The sequence below is a fragment of the Sarcophilus harrisii genome, chromosome 2, assembly GCF_902635505.1.
Source record: "Sarcophilus harrisii chromosome 2, mSarHar1.11, whole genome shotgun sequence".
Lineage (NCBI taxonomy): Eukaryota > Metazoa > Chordata > Mammalia > Dasyuromorphia > Dasyuridae > Sarcophilus > Sarcophilus harrisii.
The window spans coordinates 558,171,806-558,196,292 of record NC_045427.1 but is presented as its reverse complement, the minus strand read 5'-3'; the positions used below and the strand labels follow the sequence as shown (position 1 = coordinate 558,196,292).

The following is a 24,487-nucleotide window of genomic DNA, read 5'->3' as shown; positions in this document are numbered from 1 at the left end:
GTAAAGGCGAGGCGGTGGCGTCATCGCTCCGCCCCCTTCCTGCCGCATTGGCGGGAAAGCTCAACTGCGGGCTCGGCCGCCGCCTTGTCGGGGCCTCCACGCAGACGTGATTGAGAAATTTCCAGAGAGCGGCTTGAGCTCGCCTGCATAATGAGGGGGTGGGGCTTAAGCCTCGTCCCCTCCCGCCTGGTTGTTGGCCTCCCTGCTCGCGCGCTCCTTGCTGGCGATAACTAGGGACCGAGAGCAAGCGCACCCACGCTTTTCCTGAGCATCCCTGGAAGAGCAGCAGTGCTCCACAACCACCCAAACACCCCCGCGGGGACACAGGTTGTGCTGCTTCAGAAGAGGGACCGTCTTTGTGCTTGCAATTAATTGTATTCCCGGCTAATAGGACAGGGCCAGGCAGTAGTAAGCGCTTAATAAATACTTGCTGACTGGCTGGTCTTGAGGTTCTTTCCAGCTCAGACATCTGGTTTCATAGGAAAAATCTCCGTTCCAGATTATAAATTAACATGAAAATGCATAAAGTCTGGTCATGCAAAACAAGTTCTCACATTATTCTCCAGGGATAGAGGGAAGAGATGACAAAAACTACTATAGAGCACCTACCAGGTGACCGGCCGACACTGCAGTTATTTCTTTTAAGCCTCCTGACAACCCTGGGAGATAGGTACTATTATTATCTCTATTTTAAAGATGAGGAGATTGAGGCAAAGAGGTTAAGGGAACTTGTTCAGGGCCACAAAAGCTCCATTTAAGGCTGGACTTGAACCCAAGTTTTCCTAACTTTAGACCTGGCACTGTATTCTATTTTTTTTTTCTTTTTTATTTAATAGCCTTTTATTTACAGGATATATGCATGGGTAACTTTACAGCATTAACAATTGCCAAACCTCTTGTTCCAATTTTTCACCTCTTACCCCCCACGCCCTCCCCCAGATGGCAGGATGACCAGTAGATGTTAAATACATTAAAATATAAATTAGATACACAATAAGTATACATGAACAAACCGTTATTTTGCTGTACAAAAAGAATCAGACTCTGAAATATTGTACAATTAGCTTGTGAAGGAAATCAAAAATGCAGGTGGGCATAAATATAGGGATTGGGAATTCAATGTAATGGTTTTTAGTCATCTCCCAGAGTTCTTTCTCTGGGCGTAGCTGGTTCAGTTCATTACTGCTCCATTGGCACTCTATTCTATTGCACCACCTAGCAGCCAGAGTTCTGGAAGTGCATAGTTTATTTTATCGAGTCCTTTGTGATTGCAGTTGTTCTTTATGTGCATCAGAAATCCTAAATTTTTCTGAATTTATTATAATCCTATTATTTTGTGAGGCAATTGGGGTTAAGTGACTTGCCCAAGATCACACAGCTAGTGTTAAGGATCTCAGATCACATTTGAATTTAGATTCTCCTGAATCCAGGGTTGGGTTTTTACAATGCTGTTATTGTAGACATTTTTCTCCTGGTTCTACTCACTTCATTTTGTGTCAGTTCATGCAAATCTTCCCAGGTTTCTCTAAAGCTATTTCCTTCATCATTTCTCATTGCACAAGAATATTCGATCATTTATATACCATAACTTATTCAGCCATTTCTTAATTGATAGGCATCCAGTTTCCAATTATTTGCCACCACAAAAAGATCTGCTATATATATATATGATTGTACATATGGGTCCTTTTTCTTTGACCTCTCTGCACTTAGTATCAGTAAGTGAGTCAAAGGATATGAATAATTTAATAGCTTTTGGGTCATGGTTCCAAACTTTATCCAGAACAGTTGGTGCAGTTCAGAGTACCATCAACCTAAACAATCTGATAGGTGTGAGTTAGAACTTCACAGTATTTTTAATTTGTATTTTTCTATAAATGATTTAGTTAGAATTTTTTTATGACTATTAATGGCTTGGATTTCTTCCTTTGAAAACTATTTGTGGGGCAACTAAATGACAAAGTGAATAGCGGCCCTGGAGTCAGGAGCACCTGAATTCAAATCTGGCCACAAATACTTAACACTTCTTAGCTGTGTGATTCTGGACAAGTCACTTAACCCCAACTGCCTTGCCAAAAAAAAATTTTTTTAAAAATAACTTATTTGTATCCTTTGACAATTTATCAATCAAGGAATAGCTCTTATTTTTATAAATTTGAACCATTTTCCTATATATTTTAGGCCTCCTCTTGGTTTCCTGCTTCTCTTTTTTTCTTTTTAGCTGCATTAGTTTTATTTGTGCAAAATTTTTCTAATTTTATACAATCAAAATTATCCATTTTGCAAACACATCATCAGGCTGATGTAGTCAATCAAAGGTGAGATTTAGGTGAGCCCACACCAGGGTGGTGATAGGAGACATACACTAGAGAAGTTACGAAGGTGAGATGGACAGGCCTTGGTAGCAGATTGGACAGGAGGGGAGAGATAATGAGGAATCCAGGATGACTCCTAGGTTGTAAGCCTGAGGGACTAGGTGAAGTGTTCCCCTCTATTCTAACAGGGAAGTTAGGGAAGGAGTTTTATGGGGAAAGATAATGAGTTGTTTTGGAAATATTGAGTTTAAGATATCTACTGACATCCAGTTTATGGATCTGTGATCACCAAAGTTGTAAAAAAGGAGAAAAGAAAAGGGCATAGAGTAACATCTACTGTTAGAGGGTGTGATCAACCTAATATCTCTTCTCTTCCACACTCCTTTAGAGTCTCCTAAACACCAAGTTAGCTCTGGCAATTTTCATCTCATTATTAATGTGGACATCTCTGTAAAGTATACTGCCAAGGTAAGAGAACTCATTCACAGGATTCAAAAATTCACCATTTACTTTAACAGATAGTTCCACATATGGATGGTGTGGTCCTGGCTGATGGAGGACCTGTGTTGTTTTGGTATTGTTAGGCCAAAATCAGCACAAGCAGCAGAAAACTGATCCATACTTTGTTGCATCTCTGCTTTGGCAGCTACATTGAGTGCACAATCATCTGCAAACAAAAAAATCATGCACTAACATCCCCTCCACTTTAGTTTTGGCTTGTAGTCTTTTCAAGTTGAAGGTCTACAGAGTCATTGTGCTGACTTCATTATTGTATGCCTGTGAAACCTGGACATTATGCCAGCGCCATGCTAGGAAACGGAATCTCGTCCATTTGAATTGTTTAGGAATATTCTGAAGCTCACCTGGAAGGGTAAGACACCAGACACTGAGGTCCTTTCTCAAATTAAAGTTCCAAGAATTCCAACTCTACTGCAGAGTGCAACTCTATTGGGCTGGCCACATTGTTCAAATGCCAAATATACACTAAGCAAAAAAGTTATTTTATGAAGAATTCACACAGGTCAAGCACTCACAAGGTGCCAGAAAAACAATACAAGGATACTTTCAAGGTCTCTCTTAAGAACATTAGCATCAACTGTATGATATGGGAGACACTGGCACAAGGCCCAGCATGATGGGCCCTCATCAGAGGTGATGTGCTCTATGAGCAAAATTAAATTAGCCCAAAGAAAACAATAGATTAGCAAAATTAGAGAAGCTACCCCATAAGTTCATAGGGTCTATTTGTATCCAACTTGTGGCAGAGCATTCCGAGCTCATATTGGTCTGGTCAGCCATAGTCAAGACACACTGTGTGTGGACCTAATATAGTGACATCATTTTGGGGCTCTTCAAGAATGAAGGACAACCAACCAAGACTATTGTGCTCCTTTGTTTCTGTATAGTAGGCTTCATTGATCAAGTTCAGTCATTTTAGTCGTATGCAACTCTTGGCAAAGTTCTCTTGGCAAAGATACTGGAGTAATTTCTTTTTCCAACTTATTTTATAGAAGAGGAAACTAAGGTAAATAGGGTTAAGTGACTTGTCCAGTATCACATAACTACTAAGTGTCTGAGTCTGAATTTGAATTCAAGATGAGTCTTCCTGATTTTAAGCCTGACATTCTGGCCACCGTCACCAAATTGTTTTGGCAATTAGAGATTTGTAGTATAATTTGAGATTTGGTACTGCTGCCCTCCAATCCCTTTTTTCCCCCCATTAATTCCCTTGACATCTTCAACTTTTTATTTCTCTAACTGCATTATCATGTTTTTCTAATTCTATAAAATAATTGTTAGTTTGATTAGTAAGCACCGAGTAAGTAAAGTAATTTAGGTAACATTTTGGGGGGAGGGGGAAGGATTGGCCTATCCATGAACAATTAACTTTTCTCTAATTTATAAAATTTTGTCAATGTCTTTATTTGTGTAAAGTATTAAGTAATTGTGTTTATATAGGCTTCCACAAGTAGACTCCCAAATACTTTATAGTTATTTAAATGGAATTTCTCTATTTCTTTCCGCTGTTATTTTGCTGGTAATAAACAGAAATACGGATGATTTATGCAGATGTATTTTATATCCTGCTTCTTTGCTGAATTTGTTTCAATTTGTTTTTTAATTCATTCTCTAGGCCAACTGAAAAGTGAATTTTGTTGGATCTTTGTGTTTGATTATCCCTTCTACTTTTTTTTTCTTAATACAGCTAGCATTTCAAATACAATATTGAATAGTAATAGTGGCGATAGACATCCTTGATTCACCTCTGATCTTAGTGGAAGAGCTTCTATATTATCCTCTTTGCAGATAATGCTGATTTAGTGGTTTTAAATAGATACTACTTAACATTTTAAGAAATATTCTGTTTATTTTTATGCTTTCTAATATCTTTTTAAAACAGGAATAGGTGTTGTATTTTGCCAAAAGCTCTTTCTGCATCAACTAAAATGATTTTTGTTGATTATTGTTATGGCCAATTATGGTTACAGTTACTCTAACACAGTTTCTAGTTTTTCTAGTAAAAATCGAGTGAACTATAATATATGATCTTTGCGAGATATGTTGCTCTAGTCTCTTTGCAAATATTTCACTTAAAATTTTCCAATTGTATTCATTAGGGAAGTTGGTCTATAGTTTTCTGCTTTGGCATTCTGGATTTAAGTATTAAGACCATATTTGTGTCACAGAAGTAACTTGGTAGTACCCCTTCTTTACCTATTTTTCAATTTTATTTATTTTGTTACATTTTAAATTCCAAACTGTCTCCCTCCTTCCCCACCCAGCTCTAGGGATGGCAACCATTTGACAAAGATATACACACACACACACACACACACACACACATCTTTTTGTACAGACACACACACACACACAAAAATATAAAAAGCATACTATGCATATTCCCATTTGTCAGTTCTCTGGAGAGGATCCATGTTCTTCCTTCAGAGGTCCTCTGTAGTTAATTTGAATATCTATAATACTCAGAATAACTTAATCATTCACAGTTGTTCTTATAACAATATTGCTGTTACCATACACAATGTTTTCTTGATTTTTCTCATTTCACTCATTATTTCATGCAGGTTTTTCCATATTTTTCTTTCATTTATTTATTTTTAATACACACTGCTTTATGAATCATATTGGGAGAGAAAATTAGAAAAGGGAAAAGCCACAAGAGAAAATAAAACAAAACAAAACAAAAAAAAAGAAAGTGAACATAGCATGTGTTGGTTTACATTCAATCTTCATACTTCTTTTTCTGGTTGCAGATGGCATTTTCTATCTAAAGTCTATTGGGATTGCCTTGGACTATATTTTCCTAAAATCAACACGCTCAATCATTTATTACAGCACAATAACATTCTATTACAATCATATACCACAACTTGTTTAGCCTTAGCCATTCCTCAAATGATGGGTATCCTTTTATTTTCCAGTTCTCTGACACCACAGAGAGAAAGTTATAAATATTTTAGAACATAAAGGTTCTTTTTCTTTTTCCCTGATCACTTTGCCAACCAGAGCTAATAGTGGTATTACTAGGTCAAAGGGTATACAGAGTTTTATAACTCTTTGGACATTATTCTAGATTGCTTTCCAATATATCAGTTCACAATTTCACCAACAGTGTCTTAGTGTCCCAATGTTTCCACAATCCCTTCCAACATTTTGTCACTTCCCCCCCTTCTATCACTGTAGCCATTCTTATAAACAGGCTCAAAGTTATTTTAATTTGCATTTCTCTAATAAATAATGATTTAGAGCATATTTTCATGATTACATAAAGTTTTGATACTATTAATCAATTGGGGAATGACTCATTCTCATACATTTGACAAAGTTCTCCATACATCTCAAATGTATCAAAAATTTTCTCCAATCTTCTGCTTTCCTTCTAATCTTGGATATATTCATTTTATTTGTATGAAACTTTTAAAATTTAATGTAATTAAAAGTAACCAGTTCACATCTCACAAGGCTCTCTATCTCTTATTTATTCATAAATTCTTCTAACCATGCTACATGTTCTTCTAATTTTCTTATAACCCCCGATTATATCCAGTTCGTAACTGTTTTGACCTTATCTTGCTAAAGAGTGTAAGATACTGGTCTAGACCCAATTTCTGTTAGATTGCTTTCCAGTTTTCCCAATTTTTACCAAATAGTGAATTCTTATCCCAAAAGATTAAATCTTTAATTTGTTAAATACAAGATTACTATGATCATTTACTACTGTTTTTACATCAGTTCTGTTCCAATCCATTTATTTCTTAGCTAATACCAGATAGTACTGATTATTATTGCCTCACAATATAAAATTTGTCATTACTAAATTGCCTTCCTTTAGTTTTTTAAATTAATTCTTTTGATAATCTTGACATTTTCTTCTTCCCAATTAATTTTATTTTTTCCAGCTCAGTAATTTTTTTTGATGATTTAATTGGGAAGGAATTGGATAGGTGGATTTAAATAGAATTGTCATTTTTGTTACATTAGGCCTGTCTATAAATTAATATTTAATATTTCTCCAACTATTTAAATCTGAATTTGTGAAAATTGCTTTATATTTATATTCACACTACTCACAAGTATTTTGTACTCTATGGTTACTTTAAATGGGGTATCTTTACCTCTTCTTGCAGGGTTTTATTGGTACTATATAGAAATGTTTATGATTTATATGGTTAATTTTATATGTTGCCATTTTACTAAAATTAATTGTTGCAACTAAATTTTTAGTACAATCTCTAGAATTTTCCAATTATATCATCTACAAATAGTTGTATTATTACCTCACTGTCCATCCTGATTCCTCCAACTTTTTCTTTTATTTCTCTTAATTATGTTATCTTATTTTGCTAGCATTTATAATAACATTGGTGATAATGGGCATATTTGTTTTACTTATCTTATTGGGAAGGCTTCTAGATTATCCCTATTATAAATAATGCTTGTTGATTTTAGGTAGATGCTCTATCATTTTAAGGAAAAATCCATTTATGTCTATGCTCTAAAGTGTTTTGTATTTTGTATTGTATTTTGTCAAAAACATCTATTGAAACAATCATGATTTTTGTTGCTCGTTATTATATAGTCAATTATGTAATTTTTCTCAATCCCTATATTCCCGGGATAAATCCTACTTGGTCACAATGTATAATATTTGTGATATAGTTGTAGTTTCCTATTTAGTATTTTACTTGGAATTTCAGCATACATATTCCCTGATAAAATTGGTCTATAATTGTTTTTGCTCTTCCTAGTTTAGGTATCAGCATATTTATTTCAACAAAGTAAACTGGTTGGACCCTCTTTTTGCCCATTAATCCAAATTATTTTATTTTTGTCCCAGTTTATGTAGTATTGGAATTTTTCTTTAAATGTTTGGTACAATTGACTTAATCTGGTCCTGCCTGTTTTTTCTTCCGCCCTGTGGAATTTCATTTATGTCTTGTTCAATTTTTTTTCTATAATCATTTTATTCCCTATTCTGTGAATCTGAACAATTTATAGTTTGTAAATATTTAGCTATTTCATTTAAATCATATATATATAAAACCTGAACAAAACTGCTAATAATTGCTTTTATTTCTTTGACTGTGAATTCGTCTTTTATTTTTGATACTGGCAATTTGATTTTATTCTTTTAAATAAGTTTGTTTTTAAATTCTCATTTTGTTAGCTCAATAATTTTATTTTCTACTTTCAATTTTGTTAATATCTCCTTTTATTATTTTTGTCTGAGTTCTTAATTAGAGGGGATTAATTTGGTTTTCTTTTTGTTGTTGCATGCCCAATGCTCTTATGGAAAAAAAGCATTTGAGAGATATGAAATTTCCCTAAGAACCGTTGACTAGTCTACAAATTTTGGCATGGTGTGTTGTTTTCCTTCTATCCTTACCTTGGGGAAGAAACAGGAAAAAAACTATTTTGAACTCAAAATCTTTAAGTGAATGTTGAAAACTATCTTTACATTTAATTGGAAAACACAAAAGTATTATGTGGGAGGTAAAAAAAATTAAACAGAATTAAGTAGAGTTGTTTGTAAAACAGGTTTGAGGTTTATAAAAAGCATCAAATTCACTGTTTTGATTTTCAAAGAACTGCCTGCTGTCTTTCCACCCTTCCACCTCCATATTCAACAGGTATAACTCTTAATTTCCTGGATAAGGAAACAGAACCAAAGTTAAGTGATTTAACTTACTGAGAGCCACATCACTATGGTAAAGAGTATCTAAGGCAAGATTCAGACCCTGATTTCAAATCCAAGGCGTTATAAAATATGAAGTAGAGAAAAAATTCATTGATACTACCCTACTCCTCTCTTGGGTAGAAAACTAACCTAAAGTGACTTACTTCATAGAATATAATCATATCCCAAAAGATGTAATATATTATCCTCAAGCTCTCACAAGGTTCAAAAAAGATTAAAAACAACAACCCTCCACTTCTCAAACTGTTCTCATTTACTTGGTCCATCATTAAAAGCTTATCAACAGTCAAAATGCCTATTCACAGTTATAACCAGTAATCTTTTCATAAGGAAAGGCAGCAGTAGGAGCAATGGACCCAACAAAGCAGGTAAGCCTGGGAGGCCAAGGGTAAATCCCTTAAGCCCCCTGAGGAAGAGGTCAGGAGTCAGAAACATGATGAAGAGTATAGGTAAGGCAGGAAATAATCAGGATCTTTGGGGACAGAAATACATAGCAACACAATAAAGATTTTTCCTTTTTTTTGTTTATTGATCTGCATAGTGATTTAGACCTTCCCCAAATGAGCAGCCCATGCAGTAGGCACCACCCACTTCACAAGGAATGCAAATTTTGTTAAATACTTTTTATAAAAACAAAACTTTTTTTTTAGAAAAATTCTTTTACTTTTTTTTAAATTTCACTTATTTTTCCATTTTCTTTATAAAACAGCCATCTCACTAGCAGCTCTTCCCCCCTCATCCAGAAGCAACGGGTGCTCCAGGGGGCGAGGGGGAGGGACTTCTGGAGGGACAGGGGCTGGAGGCCCAGGGTTACCTCCGAAGGTTCTTCTGGGCCTGTTTTAGTAATGTGTCAAAGTCGACTGAATCAAATTTGCTCTTCACGGGGGCAGGGTCAAACTCCTCCCAGTTGGAGTCTACAAATGCAGAGGGAAAAACTGATCCTGGGCAAACTTGAAGAATGACTGACTCCCCCCCCATAAGGATCAAGGGATCCATTCACACCACATCCACCCCAAGTGTAGTTTCCCTCCTCCAAAGGTCCACAGTAAAAAACTCTGGGCCATGGGTAAAAAGATCTGAAAATTTCCCCCTGGTTCTTTAGCTTTAGTTGCCCTCAAAGAATGAATAGATTAAGGTTTATATATTCCTCAAATCCTAACCACACCACCCTGGGTCCCCAGTTTAGGCCACTAGAATACTACTCACCCAAATCTGCATAATTCCTCTTGCAGAATTGCCTTCGGCCCCCAAAGCAGAGGTCAAAGGGCTGCTCTCCTGCCCTCCGAAGTTTGTGACCACTCTCGATGGCTGCAAATGCTTCTTCAGCATATCGGTAGGTGACAAAGCCATAGTTGTCACTTAAGGAGGAGGAAGAGGGAATAATTATATAAAGAAGATCCTAAGGGACTGCCTCCCCAGTCTCCATTTCATCACCCCAAAAATTAGAAATAAGCTGCTTGCTAACTCATCAAATATAGAGTGGAAAATATAATCCCTATGTTGCTCTCAGTTACAATCCTAAAGACAAAGGAACATTAGAAATGCAACAGACTCCTATTTTTCATGAAAGGGAGTTTGGATAGTGGCATGGGGAAGGGATATTCCCCTCCTCTTCAGAAGCAAACACTTACCCTTCAAAGCGGAAGTGAATGGTACATTCTTCAATCTCTCCAAAGACTGAGAACCGATGTTTCAACTCTGACCGAGTCATGCAGCCTGGAATTTTCCCAATGAAGACCACTCTCCTTTCCTCCTGGATTCAGGTAGATGGACACAAGGAAAAACAAAAAGGTAAGCTAGGACCTCTTTTCCTCCCTCAAGTGAAGGGTAGTATGCTATTCTTAATTTTAAGTACAAAATAGATCTTTTTTCCCACACCATTACCCTCAACTCACTATTGCACGTTCCTTCTGAAGAATTTTCTGCCTTTGGTAGTGGTCCTGGGAATCATAGTAGTCGTACCTAAGTAGGAGAGGAATTGCAGGGTAGAATAAGGCAGGGATCTGACCAAGAGGAACCACATCGTTTCTAACAGTTCTTTCTTCACCAGATCCAAGACTTCACTATTCTGGTTTCCCTGCTCCAAACACTGACTCCAGCCTATACTCATACTCACCTCCGTCTCCTATTACTCCTCCTACGAGGGGACGGAGAACGAGATCGGCTCTGAGAACTGGATGAGGATGAAGAAGAAGATGTAGAAGACGACGACGAGGAAGATCGCCGCCGAGAGTGTCCCCAGGAATCACAGCTGGACCTAGAAGAGGATCGGGTACTACGGGAACAACGGGACCTGTAGCTGGGAGAATAAGATGGCTTTGTATCCCCAGCCATTCACTTCTTGCCTGTCCTCAAGACATCCCCCCAACCCACCATTTTCCAAGGTGAATAGGCAAAAAACTAGATTAAACATCAGAGACTGGATGTTCTATTCCACACTCTTGTTTCTACTTTGCCCCAGTTAATCATTCATTCATAAAGTATCCATTATACCAGAGAGGAATTAAAAGAGATGTGGATTCAAAGAAAAAAAATGAAAGCCCTGTTTCTCAAGTTTACATTCCATCAAGAGATACACTCTCCTCTTTCATTTTGGTTCCAATTTCCAAACCATAAAGTAGGAATGATAATATTTCTAATAAACTGTTCTCTTGGGGCTATTTTGAGGACCAAATGAGAACATATGCAAAAAAGTTTTTGTAAACCCAAAGTTGCTTCTAATACTCAAGATAAATCAAATGCTAACAGAAATTAGACATTTGGAACTTGAAGGCATTTCTACCAGACATCCCTGTAGAAAGGGGCATCCACCACATAGTGTAAAAATGCTTACTTACTGCCCTTGCAGCCTCTGATATTTATGGTAGATCAGTACCTAACACCCTGCCTAATAAATGTTCCATGTCCCAGCAGACATTTCCTAAACTTCAACTGGCAGGACAACCTAACTTCAACCCACCCCTATCAGGCTATGTATGGGCACAGCTGACACCTGTATACATGGCCTTCCTTTTTCTGCCACTACCCTAATGCAGATCCTCATCTTCAATAATAACCTTCTGGTGGGTATCCTGCCTAAAGTCTCTCCCCATCCAAATCCATCCTCCACAGAGCTGCCAATATAATCTTCCTCAAAAAGCACATCTGACACATCACTCTACTCAAAAATTCTAGGATCAAACACAAAATGCTCTGTACCCAAAGAACTTTACAATCTGGACCCTTCCTACTTTTTCCAGTCCTCTTACATTTTACTTACTTCCATGTATTTTATCTACAATACAGTAACACTGGACTCATTGCTATTCCTTGCATACAATATTCAATCTCCACACTTTGCTCATAATCGCCATCTCTTGCCTTCTTCAACACTTAAAACAAATCCTATCGTCTACAAGAAGCCTTTCCCACTCTTTCCAACCCCCTATGATATTGCTTTCTTCCCTAACATAACCTCCAAATTACCCTTTGCATACAGTTGTTTGCATGTTGTTTCCCCTATTGGAATGCGAGCTCTTTAAGGGCAAGGATTGTTTTTTACTTTACTTTTTTTAACTTTTCTTTGTATCCCAAAACACTTAAATGCTTATTGATTTGACTTGACCAAAAAAGTAATCCCATGCCCTAGTGCACCTCCAGGAAGAAAAGGAACTTTACCAAACTCACCTGCGCCATCTCTTGGGTGGTGGGGAGATGGACCTAGACTTGGACCGGGAACGGGAATGGGAGCGAGACCTGGACCTGGATCTGGAAGATGAAGACGCCGAGGAGGAAGAGGCCTCACTAGCCCCATTGGAACATGAACGGCTGCTGCGGCCTCGCCAAACACGGCCTGGAGGGCTGGATGAAGCAATGGCCTTCTGATAGCAGTGAACTGGCTGCTTGGCCAAAGCCCCGGGGGGAGTCCTAGTGTCATCATTACGGCCAGGTGAAGCCTCTGGGGACAACAGCACAGAAGGGTGCTGGTCAGGGGTAGCGGTTGGGGCTGGAGGGGTTGCTTCCATTTCTTCACTAGTCCTATGATCCAGCTGCTGTTTCTGGCACGTGGCTGGGCATACTGGCAAAGCAGCTGAAGTGCCCAGAGAAAGGATAGGCTTAATTGTAATATCTTGATGTCGTTTGACATTCCAGCGTGATCCCAACTCAGGCCCTGGGGTCACTGTAGGGCTTAGGATGCAATAGTCATGGTCCCCAGAGCCCACATGAACTGGGCTAGGTCCTGGGACCCGCCCTCGGAGTCGAGCTGCAGTTGCACGTTTGGCCTCCATGTTTCCCACGGGCTTCTGCCCTTTATCTTGGGTAGGAGAATCAGGAGACCCTGGCTTGGCCAGTAATGAGACTGCAGCCAAGGGTTTCCAGAGTTGATGAGGTGGAGTAGCAGGAGGGGTCAGGCCTACAGGAAAGAAAGAAAAATAAAATATAAATGATTCCATCCCCCACACCCAACATGATTACCTAGTACCAAATGCTATAATCCAAAGTCTAGGGATTGGATCTTCCGCTCCATTCCATTACTCATACCTGCAACGTTGGCCAGCTCTGGGGCTTGTAACCGGTCAAGAGGTCGCTTTTCCTGGGAGATGTCAACCCTGCCAGGAAGAGATAAGGACCTAGCTAAAACCTCATTTCATCTGTGACCTCCTAGAACTGTCTGTTCTACTACAAATGGATAAGGATGCATTCCTTCTGTCACCAACTCTTTATGGAATAAGTTGTTTCTTTTCATCCTTGTGAAATGAAGGAAGCAGAACCCTCTTCAAATCACTGTTTCAAGGATAAGATAAGGAAATGTTCTTGGGAAAAGATGGAAGAATTGGGTGGAAAAAAGAGGAAAGTTCAGCTCTAGTAAGAGGGGCAAAGGGTTTAAAGGACCTTTCTTTCCCCAAGTAACTACCAGGGAAGCTACAAGCTAGCCAAGGACTTCAGTCTTAAGGTATCCAAGGAGTTGGAAGGAAGTTGCCAAGGGGATATTTGGGAGCCTAAGTTTCATGTTACGTCAGTCACAATAATCCCTCAACTAATCCAAAAAAGGAGCTATTCTCTGTAACTCTTAAGAAACAGAAGTTACCTGGGGAGATGTGTTCATCCTGACAACTACTGGCAATAAAAAGCTGTGGGGAAGCCCCAGTTCATACTAACCCTGAGTTTCCTATAGCTAAGGTATCAGCAGATCCCGCTGGAATACACTCCTTTTTGACTGTAAAGAAATCAAACATTTACATTATTATTAATAACACAAATAGGTACTGAAGGTCAGGAATTGCAAATCAGAAACTATTGGAGGGAGATCAGGCTTTCCATCAACACACTCAGTTTATTCCCATACTGCTCTTCTGGAATACTACATCTTAGAGGCAGGTATTAGATCTCTTCCAGGACACAGCCAAGTAAAGGGTCAAAAGATGTTACTGAATACTGACTGAAACAAAGTTACCCTTAGCAGGATGTACTGTAGTGAAATAACGAATTTGGACAATCATTCTGGGAAACAATTTATAATTATGCTAGCAAAGTCAATGAAATTCCCACTCTTTGACCAGCAGTGTAAATGTTTGACAACTAAATCTCAAAAATAACTACCCATTTTAAATTTAATCTGAATGAAGTTTCTTTTTATTACTTTCTTAAGTTCTAACTTAAGAAACAAAAAAATTAAATCAAGTGTTGAATTTGCTTGGGATTTTTTCCTTTTTCATCCTTTTTCCTGTTTGATCTGATTTTTTCCCTTTACATAGCATAACAAATATGGAAATATGTTTAAAACAATTACATGTTTAACCTGTATCAGATTGTTATCTTGGGAAGGGGGAGAAGAGGGAGAAAGATTTGGAACACAAGGTTTTACAAAGGTGAATGTTAAAAATAATCTTTGCATGTATTTCAATGAGGTAGTCAGTTAGACTCTATTCTCTACATAATTCTTTACATATATATGTATTACATACATATACATACATACATACATACATTACATACATACATATATATATTGAAAATAAAGTAGACACCGAATGATTAAAGAATGGCTAGAGTGATAGGTGAACACAAACAACTGCATAAACAATGAATGATATAGAGAAGCAAAAGAAGGTTATAATGGATGAAAAACAAAATAAGAACCAGGAAAAGTTATTCATCATAATTAAAGACGTAAGAAGGCATTTCATTTAAAGAAGTTGGAGGGACAGCTGGAGAGTGCACCAGCATTGGAGTCAGGGAAGATCCAAGTTCATTTTTGACCAGACACTTACTAGCTAACTCTGCTTACTTCCCTACTCAAAAAATAAAGAGCCTGGAAACCAGGAGTGAAGATTATGGCATATTATGTTGGAATTCCATAATGTGTTGCTTTTTTCCTCTGTATTTTTTTAATCTTTCTTCATGAGGGCAGAGATACAGTGGGGAATAAAAGTGATGTAAAAACAATCAACAAAAATTTATTTCTTTAAAGAAATAAAAGTGATCAGAATGATATATAATAACAATGACCAAGTTTGAACCTGCCCTTCATTTTTGTAAACATAAGGAATATGGTATAGGAGTACTGGATATAAATTCAGACTAGGATGATATGGTCTGTTTTGCTTAACTATTCCATCTATCCACACACACCTCCTTTCTGATTGTTATAAGTATTTCTCTGGGTAGCGAAAAGTAGAGAGCACCATAAATGGAAATAAAAGTTATCTAACAAAAAAATACATATTTTAAAGAAATTAATAATGTAAAGGATTAAGAATTTAAAGAAATTAAAAATATGAATGTAGTAGACAAGCCAAAAAATTCTACTACCTTCTTCTACTGCCCCATTCTACTACCCACCCTCCCCAAAAAAGGAAATTGTTCACCTTCAGACTTCTCAAATTGCTCCAGAAGACTGGATAGATCAGATGCTTCAATTCCTATAGCAAGAAAGGGAAGAAAGAATATGTATAGTTCTGGAAAAGAGACAAGTATACTACCTCATCCAAGAAGCCCTAAACACTTCTATCTTGAAATTCCCTCCCAAAAACATGAGAAATCCAGTATGAAAGGAAAGCATAACTACCTCAATCTCCCTTAAGGCAAAGCAGCAATAGTAGCAGTCCTCCCCAACCAAAAATCAGGCAGGCAGGAGTCTACCTGTCCCCTGGGCACTCACCAATCTCACTGATAAAAGCTTGTACCACATCCTCAGAACCCTGGGTGTGTGCAGAAGGCAGGAAGTTGAGTCTCCGAAGTCGAGCTGGATGTACATTGGGCATCTTGGCCACTTGGCACTGCTTAGGCACAGACCCAGTGGCATCTGCCGAGACTAATGTTGACTCACTATGCACACTCTCCTTGGTTTCAGGCTGGGCCTTCTGGGGGGTAGAACTCTCTGACGTGAGTTGGCCCTTTTGAACCATGGGCTCCTCAACAAGAACCCCATTCTTTCTGGCATTTGGGCTCTTTGGGGTGGCCAGCCTGGTTTTGGATGTAGGGGACAAGGGTCTCGAGGGTTGCTGAGAAGCTGGCCCTTGCTTGACCTCTGCTCTTGAGGGTACAGATTGAGAGGCCTCCTGGGAAGTTGGTACAAGGTTAGGTGGTGGAACCATAGAGACTGCACTGGAGTCAGGTATGCTACCATGAGCCACAGTAGGGAAAATGTCAGTAACATGGGTGGGTGGTGGGATGTTCTTAGGTAGGGGAGGTGGTGGTGGTGGTGGTAATGGGGCTGGGGGTACAGATGGCCAATAAGGAGGCTGCGGGCCTGGACACCAACCCATAGGCCCATAAGAATGATCAGAACCATAAGCTGTCACTGATGCAGGAGGTAGGGCCCAAGGCACAGCAGGGGGAGTAGGTACTGGATAGGCATTGGATGTGCCTGGCACTGGGGGTGGCAAGCAAGGATAGTTAACAGATGGTGGTACTGAGGGATAACAGGGCCAGGAAGGCACTGGGGCAAATTGGGTATAAGAATCAGGAGGCCTTGGGAGACAGGGTGGGGGGAGTGGTGGCAGAAGCAAATCGGGCATTGTCTGCCCACTGGAGGAAAGCTGCACCATGGATGGCATTCCTGGCCCACCCGGAAGGGGTGGCATTGTGGGTGGCAGAGCTGGAGGCCTGGGAATTGTCACTGGAACAGTCATTGTAGGAGGCACAGCTGGGGGCATGGGTCCTGCAGGAGGCACAGCTGGGGGCATGGGCATTGTAGGGGGCACAGGCATTGTAGGGGGCACAGGCATTGTAGGGGGCACAGGCATTGTAGGGGACACAGATTGCCTTGCTAGAGATGTATGTCTGGCTGGCAACGGGAGGTCAGCTTCAGGGGAAGACAAGCTGGAAGAGGGCATGGGACTGGCAGGCAGCTTGGGGCTTGGCTGCTGAGCTGTCCTCTGCTTGGCTATGCCAGGGGCAATGGGCCTTGAAGGTACCTCAAGGCCCTGCTGCTCAGCTGTCTTAGAAGGGACAATGAGGCAAGGGATTTCTGCTAGCTCTGTAGGTGTCTCCGGAATGCTTGGCCATTTTCCAGCAGGGGTTTGGGGCTCTGGCACTTGCTCTTCTGCTTGGCGCTGCTGCCTTCTCTGCCAATACTCTGAGAGGCTCAAAGGTCGGGGTTTGGCTTCCTGGGGCCCAACGCTGGCACTGCATTCTGTCTTTGAGGGACTCGAGACCCTCTCACTTTGAGGCCTGTTACTCTCAAGGCTTGGCTCTGGGGCCTGTGACTGGTCACAAGTCCCTGAGGTCAAGGACATCTCCACACTGCCGGAGGACAGAGTCGGCGGCTCCTCTCTGGCCAGGCCAGACTGTCCAAGGGGACTTAGTGGGACAGAGTCAGGCTCTGGTGGGCCTGGTTTTTCTAGACTTGACATCACTCTAGGTTCAGCCAGCCTGGCCCGGGGCTTTCTCCGACCACAGGATGCCTGGGCCACTTTGGAGAACGCCTCCAGGGGCTGATCTGAGGGCTGGCTCTCAGCAGTCAGGTGGCTCCGGGAAGAGGACCTGAGCTTGCGAATATAGTTACTGTCTCCCTCCCTGTCTGGCAATAACATAGCTTCAGTCTTCTTTCTCCGACTCCGATGGCCCCTTTGGCCTTTCGGTGCATCTGAAGACCCATCAATAGAGGGTCCTTTGGGGTCATCAACAAGTGCTGGCATCAATTCATCACAAGGCAGGGCTGGGCTTGTTGGCCCCTTCTCTCTCCCCCCTTTAGGACTGCCTGGGATCACAGGCTCTTTCTGAAAGCATGGCTCCCCACACATGGGGATGTCAGCTCCCGGGTCAGACTCTAGTAGCTGCTGAGAAAGGTCAGGCTCTAACTCTTCCATAGGCTGGCCTGAAGGAGGGAGATGGCGCAAGACCACCGGAATCTCCAGAGCCTCCCCAGTCACAGACCCTTGGCCTAGGATCTCCAAAACCATGCCCCCTTCAGCCAGCATCAACTCTTCAGTCTGCTCCTCCTGCTGGTCTCCAGAGGAGTCCAAGCAAACCGTGAAGCTGGGCAGACAGTAGGGATGCATGGCCCGCACTAGCTCACTTAGAGAGGAGATGCTCTCATCTCCGACTGGGGTAGCCTCCTCCTCCTCCTCCTCCTCCTCCCCCGGGCAGGCCAGGTGCATAGGGAAGTCTTCAGTGTTGTCAGCAGAGGAGCCCGCTGTTGCGACTCTGTCACTGCTGAGTCTGGCATCTTCTTCCTCCTCTCCATCACTGCGCTGCAAGGGAGAAAGCTGACCCCATCGGGGCCGGGATCTTGGGGTCTTCCATCCTGGGATCTTTGGGGAAGAGGTCTCCAAGAAGGGAGATGGGGGAAGATCCCAGGAAGAATCGGAGACACACATCTCAACCTACATGGAGAGGAGAAAAGTGAACAACAGTCAGGTGAAGGGGGTGGTCACTGGTGAAGGTGAAGGTCACTGGAATTGAGGTGCAATCTCCCAGATCTGGGGGGAAGGATCACTTATCCCTAGATGGCTTTTGTTATAAAGATAGTACTTGGCATCCATAAGTCTTTGGGATCTATTCCAAGTTCTGTTAACTATCTGGATTGTGAAGGTGGACAATTTATTTTCTCAGAAAAATAATGGTGTTGGCTAACCTTTAAGGACCCTTCTATCTCTGGTTCCAAGTCAGATCTTGGCCTTTCCAGACATAACGTAGTGACTCCCCACTGGGTCACAGATACTCCTCCAACTCACTTTACTCACCCTGCCAATAGTAGGGGCCATACTGTGTGTCTTGGGTCCCCATTGGTCATCCGCATCGTTTTCTGGGGATGAGCGAGAAAAACCCAGCAGTTTGTGCAACTAAAAGGGTACAAAGAAAGCCGGTCAGTCCCTGGCTAAGTGGATGGAGGGGTGATTAAGGCTAGTGGTCACCAGGGAACCAACCACCCTATACCTGTTTCTTCTACCACAACAGCTGCCCCCACCCCCACTTCTGTGATCCATCCTTGCCAAGGACAGATAATGAAATGAACAACTGACATTACATAGTTTACATGCAGAAACTAGTACCCATTGGAAACATAGGTTTAAATTTGTTATGAAATAACCCACAATGAGATTTGACATACAATCCCAACCATGAGCATTTGTGCTAGCCATGAAGTAAAAAACTCAATACCCAACAGCCTAACACTAACCGAGGTGTTCTCCCGAGGAGATGCAAGCAGCTCCGAGTCTGGAATGGTATCAAAGGGTGATGGATTCTCAGAGTCGGCATTGTCAAGTATTTCAGTGAGAGCTGTGAGCAGAGACACTTCATTCTGGTCCTCTGAGGTCACCCTGCTCTGCTTCCAAGGAAGAAAGGGACATCTAATCACTGAAAAGGTACACAGGCTAAATGCTCATACGTTACATATTCCCCAAGTCAGAAACTCACAGAATCCAAATGATTCACCTCTCCTCCTCCCAAGTCAACCCACTAATGAATTAATAAATGAATGTTATAAGAACAGATGCAAATAGGCCTAGAAAAAGATTGTTGGGCTCTATTCCTGCCATTTCTCCTTTGTAGCCACACATTTATGCCTCTATCACTAAAAACTTCTGGAACTGTGACTCTCAACCTTTGTAGTATCACTGACCTATTTGACAAGTTGATGAAGCGTAGAGACCCTACTCATAATAATGTTTTCAAATTAATACACAAGATTACAAAGGAAATTAATTATATGAAGATTGTTGTCAAAATATTTTTAAGAGCATATTCATGGACTCCAGAAATTCAGAATCTTGGCTCTAGATCTTTTCCTGCCTCATCCTACAAAATAGGCCACCCTCCTAAGCCCTGGGCAAATGTGAAATAACAGTGTAAGTTGCTTCATTGATTTTCATGGTATATCTGAAGTACACAAGTCAAACAAAACACACTTTGTTCCAGCCTTATACTTCTATACTACTCTTGAACTGAGGTGGCCAGGAGAGGAGTGTAGTAAGTTTTAAGGGAACATCAGAAACTTAGCAAGCTTCTTCTTGAAGGTCCCTCTTCTATTGTAGGTCAATTCCCTCCACTCTCTGGTCTTCTGGGTACCTAGAGTTCCTCTGCTCCATTGAAACCACCCCTTAGTGCCCACCTCTCCAGATCCACTTAAGTCTTCAATGATGGAGATGATAGAAGCATCCATATAACTCTGCATGGTCTCCAACAGGACCTCGCTCTGTAGGAACATCTCCTCTTCCTCTCCTAATTCATCATCTCCCTCCAGGTCAAATAGATCATTCTGGGACAGGCTGAGGAAGCCAGCCTCCTCTTCCTCCTCCTCTTCCAGCAGAACCTGAAAAACAAGAAAAATAGCCATAATGCACCTATTTCTTTCCCTAGACATTGTGTTTTTGTTCTGCTAGGCATGAAAAGAAGGGAATGTAGCAATGTAGGCAAAAGAGGAGAAAGAAGAAATCCACCAAGATCACTGAATCAATAACTGGGACCATTAAGAGCACAAAATAGCAGGTTACCAGGGCAACTAGCTAGCACAGTGAATAGAGCACCAGCCCTGAAGTCAGGAGGACCCAAGTTCAAATCTGCCCTCAGACACTTAACACTTCCTAGCTGCGTGACCCTGGGAAAGTCACTTAACCCCAATTGCATCAGAAAAAAAAAAGTAAGTTACCATTAGAGGATAGAGGCAAGGTAGTCCCAGATTATAAATGGTCTCAGATGTTAGGACTTAATTTTGTAGATAACACATGATCAAAGAAATTTTCTGGATAGTTCATAATATGATCAGAGTGGTATTTAGTCTGATGGTCTTTGGAAGGAGAGTGAAAACAGAGGGACTAACAATTGCATTATTTTAATAATCTAGTGTCTCTCTTTCCTATCAATTAAATCAAAACCTAACATTCCCTTAAAACTACCTTTCTGAGAAACTTTAAAAGGACTCCCTTCCCAAACACCTCCAACACTTATTGATATATATTCACTATGCATTTTAGAATAACCTGTTAACCCATATCATATCAACTTTTCACGGGCTTCTAATGGAATTCCTTTGTTACTGCCCTCACCATCACCACCTTTTCACCCCCAGCACAGGGCTGAATACACAGTAGGCATCAAGAAAGAGGGACAATGTAGTATCATGGGAAAAACACTGAACCCGAGATGCAGAAGCAAAGGTTTCTCTTGTATCTACACTGTCCTAGGTAAGCTACAATATCCTCACAAACTTCAATTTCCTCATTGGTACAATGGAGATAATACTTATACTGTCAACTGAGATGATGTTCCTAAAATATTATTAGCTTGTACGATATGACACTGAAAAAACAGACATATGAAATGACCCCTAAATTCCAAAGAGCCTTAGAAAGGCAGGAAGATCAGCGTATAGTATGAAGGCTTTGGCCTGACACACCCCAAACTTCCCTGGGAAGAAGCAGACACAGTCCTCTGTCATCCTCATTAGGTAGGAGTCACCAGTCTGGGCCTGCTGTGGGTGTGGGTGAGGACCATGGTAAGCCACTCCTAAGGGAGCCTGGCCCAGGCCAAATGGATGGGCATCTTCTGCTGCTCCCTTTGAGGAGTAGATGCAAAAATCAGGCAACACTGAGCAGATTCTCCCTACTGGAGTATTTCATGCCTTCTCATGAGCTCCCTCTATGTCCTACTACCACACACAATTTGTGTTTCCGCCTCTGTAACTGGGGAGGACTACGCTGTCCTAGAATGAGATGGGATGGAGAAAGAAATGAGTAAGAGGAATTGGGACTTAAGGGAAGGTAACAAAGATAGTGTTAGGATTATTGGACATTAGGCACTAAACTCCTCCCATCCCTCCAAAAACCTGTAATTAGGGATACCTGCTGAATCTAAGGTTGGAATCTCAGCTGGCTCAGCAAACACTCCCAGGGTGAATTATATCTGTACCTCACACCACCACGCAAAAACCTGCTACAGCCCCCCAGCCAGCAGATTTCATTCCCAGCACACATACTCACTTACCCTCAGGTCATTCTAAGTATCTGTGGGACACAGCCTATCCCAACCCAGTTCAACTACTTTTGGGACTTATTTCCCTCAATGCCAATAATGGGTCACATTTATAGCGATTTAAAATCTGTAAAGCAGCTTTCTCAAATAACCTATGAGGTAAGCAATGCAAGTACTATCAACATTCTATCCAAAAGAAAAATGAGGCACATAAATTCACTGCCCATCATGATACTGCCAATTTGGAGGCTCAAACACCTTTTTATGGCACTTTCCATTATGACAATGTTTCCTCTAAACAAGAGAGTTGATAATCAAAATAAATCCACTCCCCCTCCACTTCCCATCTTGTGATGCCTCTCCATTTCAAAATTGATTTAAGCACATAATACCTTCAGAACATGGTACTTGGCGGGGCAGGGACTCAAAAGATAAATGGGCCCTCTTTAAACCAATAGTTTAGTAAACTGCTGTTTATTTGATTCTAAGCCACCACCCACATACCAATTTTTCTTCCTTCTCCCTATTAGAACAGGGAGGTACCTATCAACAAGATGTGCTCATCCCAAGAACTAGCTGTCCCAGGAAACTGGGAAGAGGAAAGTACTATCATGTTAGATACAGGTTAGCTATCAAGTCTGTGGGGCCCGAGTTCAAGTTTAACATTCATCTCCAACTTGCAAGTCTGGGTATTAAAACAGCACAAAAATTAAACGGTCCTTACCTTGGACCTATCTCAGAATTGAAAATACGAGCCCCACTTCCCAGGAGGAAAGCAGTAAAAGCCACCCTTGATGATGGATTTGAAAGACAAAAAAACATCTCCTGACTGAGGAGAACCCCAAAGTCCTGTAAAGTCCATTAGGGTTGCTAAAGGTTCGGGAAGAGGGAGAAACCAAGTACAAAGTGAAGTTCGCCACCTCAAGACACCTTTACCTGCAGAGGGCCTCTGGGGCCTGGAAGAAAGGGGGCAGCAAGTGCTCTCCGAGGACCCCCTGCCATTGGCACCCACTTCGGGGAGAGGCCACTTCAGCTGGAATCACGCCCATCCCACAGCAGACACCGCAGGTGCCCATGACTCACCCCTGCACCTCCCCCAGCGGGAGGGAAGGCTGCAAGCCTGAGCCCTGCTCCTTCCCCAAGCCCCGGGCAGCGGGCGTCCCGCTCCCCCCCCCCCCCCCCTCCCCCCCGGGCTAGCCCTCTTCCAACAGCGTGGAGCCCGGAATCCTTAAGCACATCTGGGAAAAACCCCTTCCTTCTGGCAGCGGGCTGGAGGAACGCAGCGGGATACATTTTCGGGGGAGGGGAAAGCAGGGAAGAGGCCTCTCCAGCTCCACAGCCCCACAACCCGGCCCCCTCCCAGCCGCGGCCCCCGATTCCGGGGGAAGGGGGGAGAACCGCACAGGGCTGGCGTCTAGGGGAGGGACCTGCGGACCAGACACACCCAGTTCCGAGCAGCATGGCCTCCACGCCGGCCCCCGCAGCCGATAAGCCGCCAGGCAGACCAGGGGAAGTGGGGGGGCGGGGGGGAGCAGACGGGGGGCCACGTGGACAACCCCCCTCCCCCGCCCCACGTGGACTGCGGCCACCTCGGCGGTGTCCCCGCGCCGGGCCCAATCCACGTGGATGCAGGGACTGCAGTAAGGACGAGGGGGAGGGCTGGGCGGGGATGAAGTTCTCCCGGGAAAAATTGTTCACCCCTCCCTCTACACGCAGACCCCCACGTGGCCAAGAAAAAATCGAGTCTGGCCGTAAAGGGGGTCTCGCTTCAACAGGTCTCCAGCCTCCCCGGATGCGGGGACCCTAAAACCCGAGGGGGAGGGAGAGCTATAAGGAGAGGGAGGGCTGCAGAGGATGGAACGAGGAAGGGAGCGGCGGGGCCAGAGCCACCGTCCCCCGTGTCCCAGCCCTCCATCCTTCCCACTTCCCCGGGTCCAACCTCAACGACTCGGCTCCGGCCCTGGTTCAGCGTGTCCGCAGCTCTTCCCACCTCCCTTCCCCCTCTCGCTCTTCAGAGACGGTAGCTTTTCCAAGCTTAAGCAAGCGGCCCCGAACACCGAGAACCGGGTCGCCCCTTCCTCCCAAACGCCGTTCTCCGGGTGTCTCCGCCGCCCTCCTTCCCCACTTCAGCTCCAGGAGCTTCCACGTGTCACCGCCCGGCATGTGCCGATCTGCCTCCTCCCGGCCGCCCGCCCGGCTCTCACCTGCTGCCGACTCCCGAGGCTCCCCGCGGCTCCTGAGGGCTCGGGGCTCCGTTGGCAGGAGCCACGCTTGCCGCCGCGCATCCCGCCGCCGGGGCCTGGTCCGGGGCCCCCTCCTGGGGGCGGCGCGGCACCGTCTTCCCGTCCCCGGCGCGCCGCCATCTTGGCCCCAGAGCGCGGCTCTGAAGCACCAGCGCCGCCTCGCCCTACCGGCTGTAGAGGCGCAGAACTACGATGCCCAGAAAGCTCAGCGACACTACAACTCCCATCGGACCTAGCGCAGAGCCTGCCTCCTTCCCGGAGCTGATGCGCGCGGTCACTTTTGGGATTTGTAGTTGTTCCTGAGCCGGAGTCAA

The 24,487-nt window shown here is 42.7% G+C and overlaps 1 protein-coding gene and 1 long non-coding RNA gene across 4 annotated transcripts; one reads left to right on the top strand and one right to left on the bottom strand.

Annotated features, from left to right (window-relative positions):
• Positions 1-134: 134 nt before the first annotated feature.
• On the top strand, positions 135-11,048 carry LOC116421884. Its single transcript, XR_004232468.1, has 5 exons — positions 135-670; positions 2,704-2,783; positions 9,765-9,865; positions 10,209-10,323; positions 10,583-11,048. It is a non-coding gene; the product is annotated as an uncharacterized LOC116421884 (long non-coding RNA).
• On the bottom strand, positions 9,172-24,487 carry PPRC1 (PPARG related coactivator 1). 3 transcript variants are annotated; one of them, XM_031955744.1, is made up of 14 exons: positions 24,135-24,487; positions 20,072-20,272; positions 19,139-19,288; positions 18,702-18,800; positions 15,674-18,341; positions 15,381-15,434; positions 13,672-13,729; positions 13,054-13,121; positions 12,199-12,925; positions 10,649-10,825; positions 10,428-10,494; positions 10,164-10,285; positions 9,739-9,890; positions 9,172-9,446 (listed from the first exon to the last, which is right to left on the bottom strand). In XM_031955744.1, the coding sequence occupies exons 1-14, from the start codon at positions 24,291-24,293 to the stop codon at positions 9,343-9,345; spliced, it is 4,806 nt and encodes a 1,601-aa protein (XP_031811604.1). In that variant the 5' UTR covers positions 24,294-24,487; the 3' UTR covers positions 9,172-9,342. The 3 variants fall into 3 exon arrangements, with proteins under 3 accessions (XP_031811604.1, XP_031811602.1, XP_031811603.1); XM_031955742.1 differs by having other exon boundaries at positions 10,649-10,831; positions 24,135-24,486; XM_031955743.1 differs by having other exon boundaries at positions 10,649-10,831; positions 19,139-19,285; positions 24,135-24,485.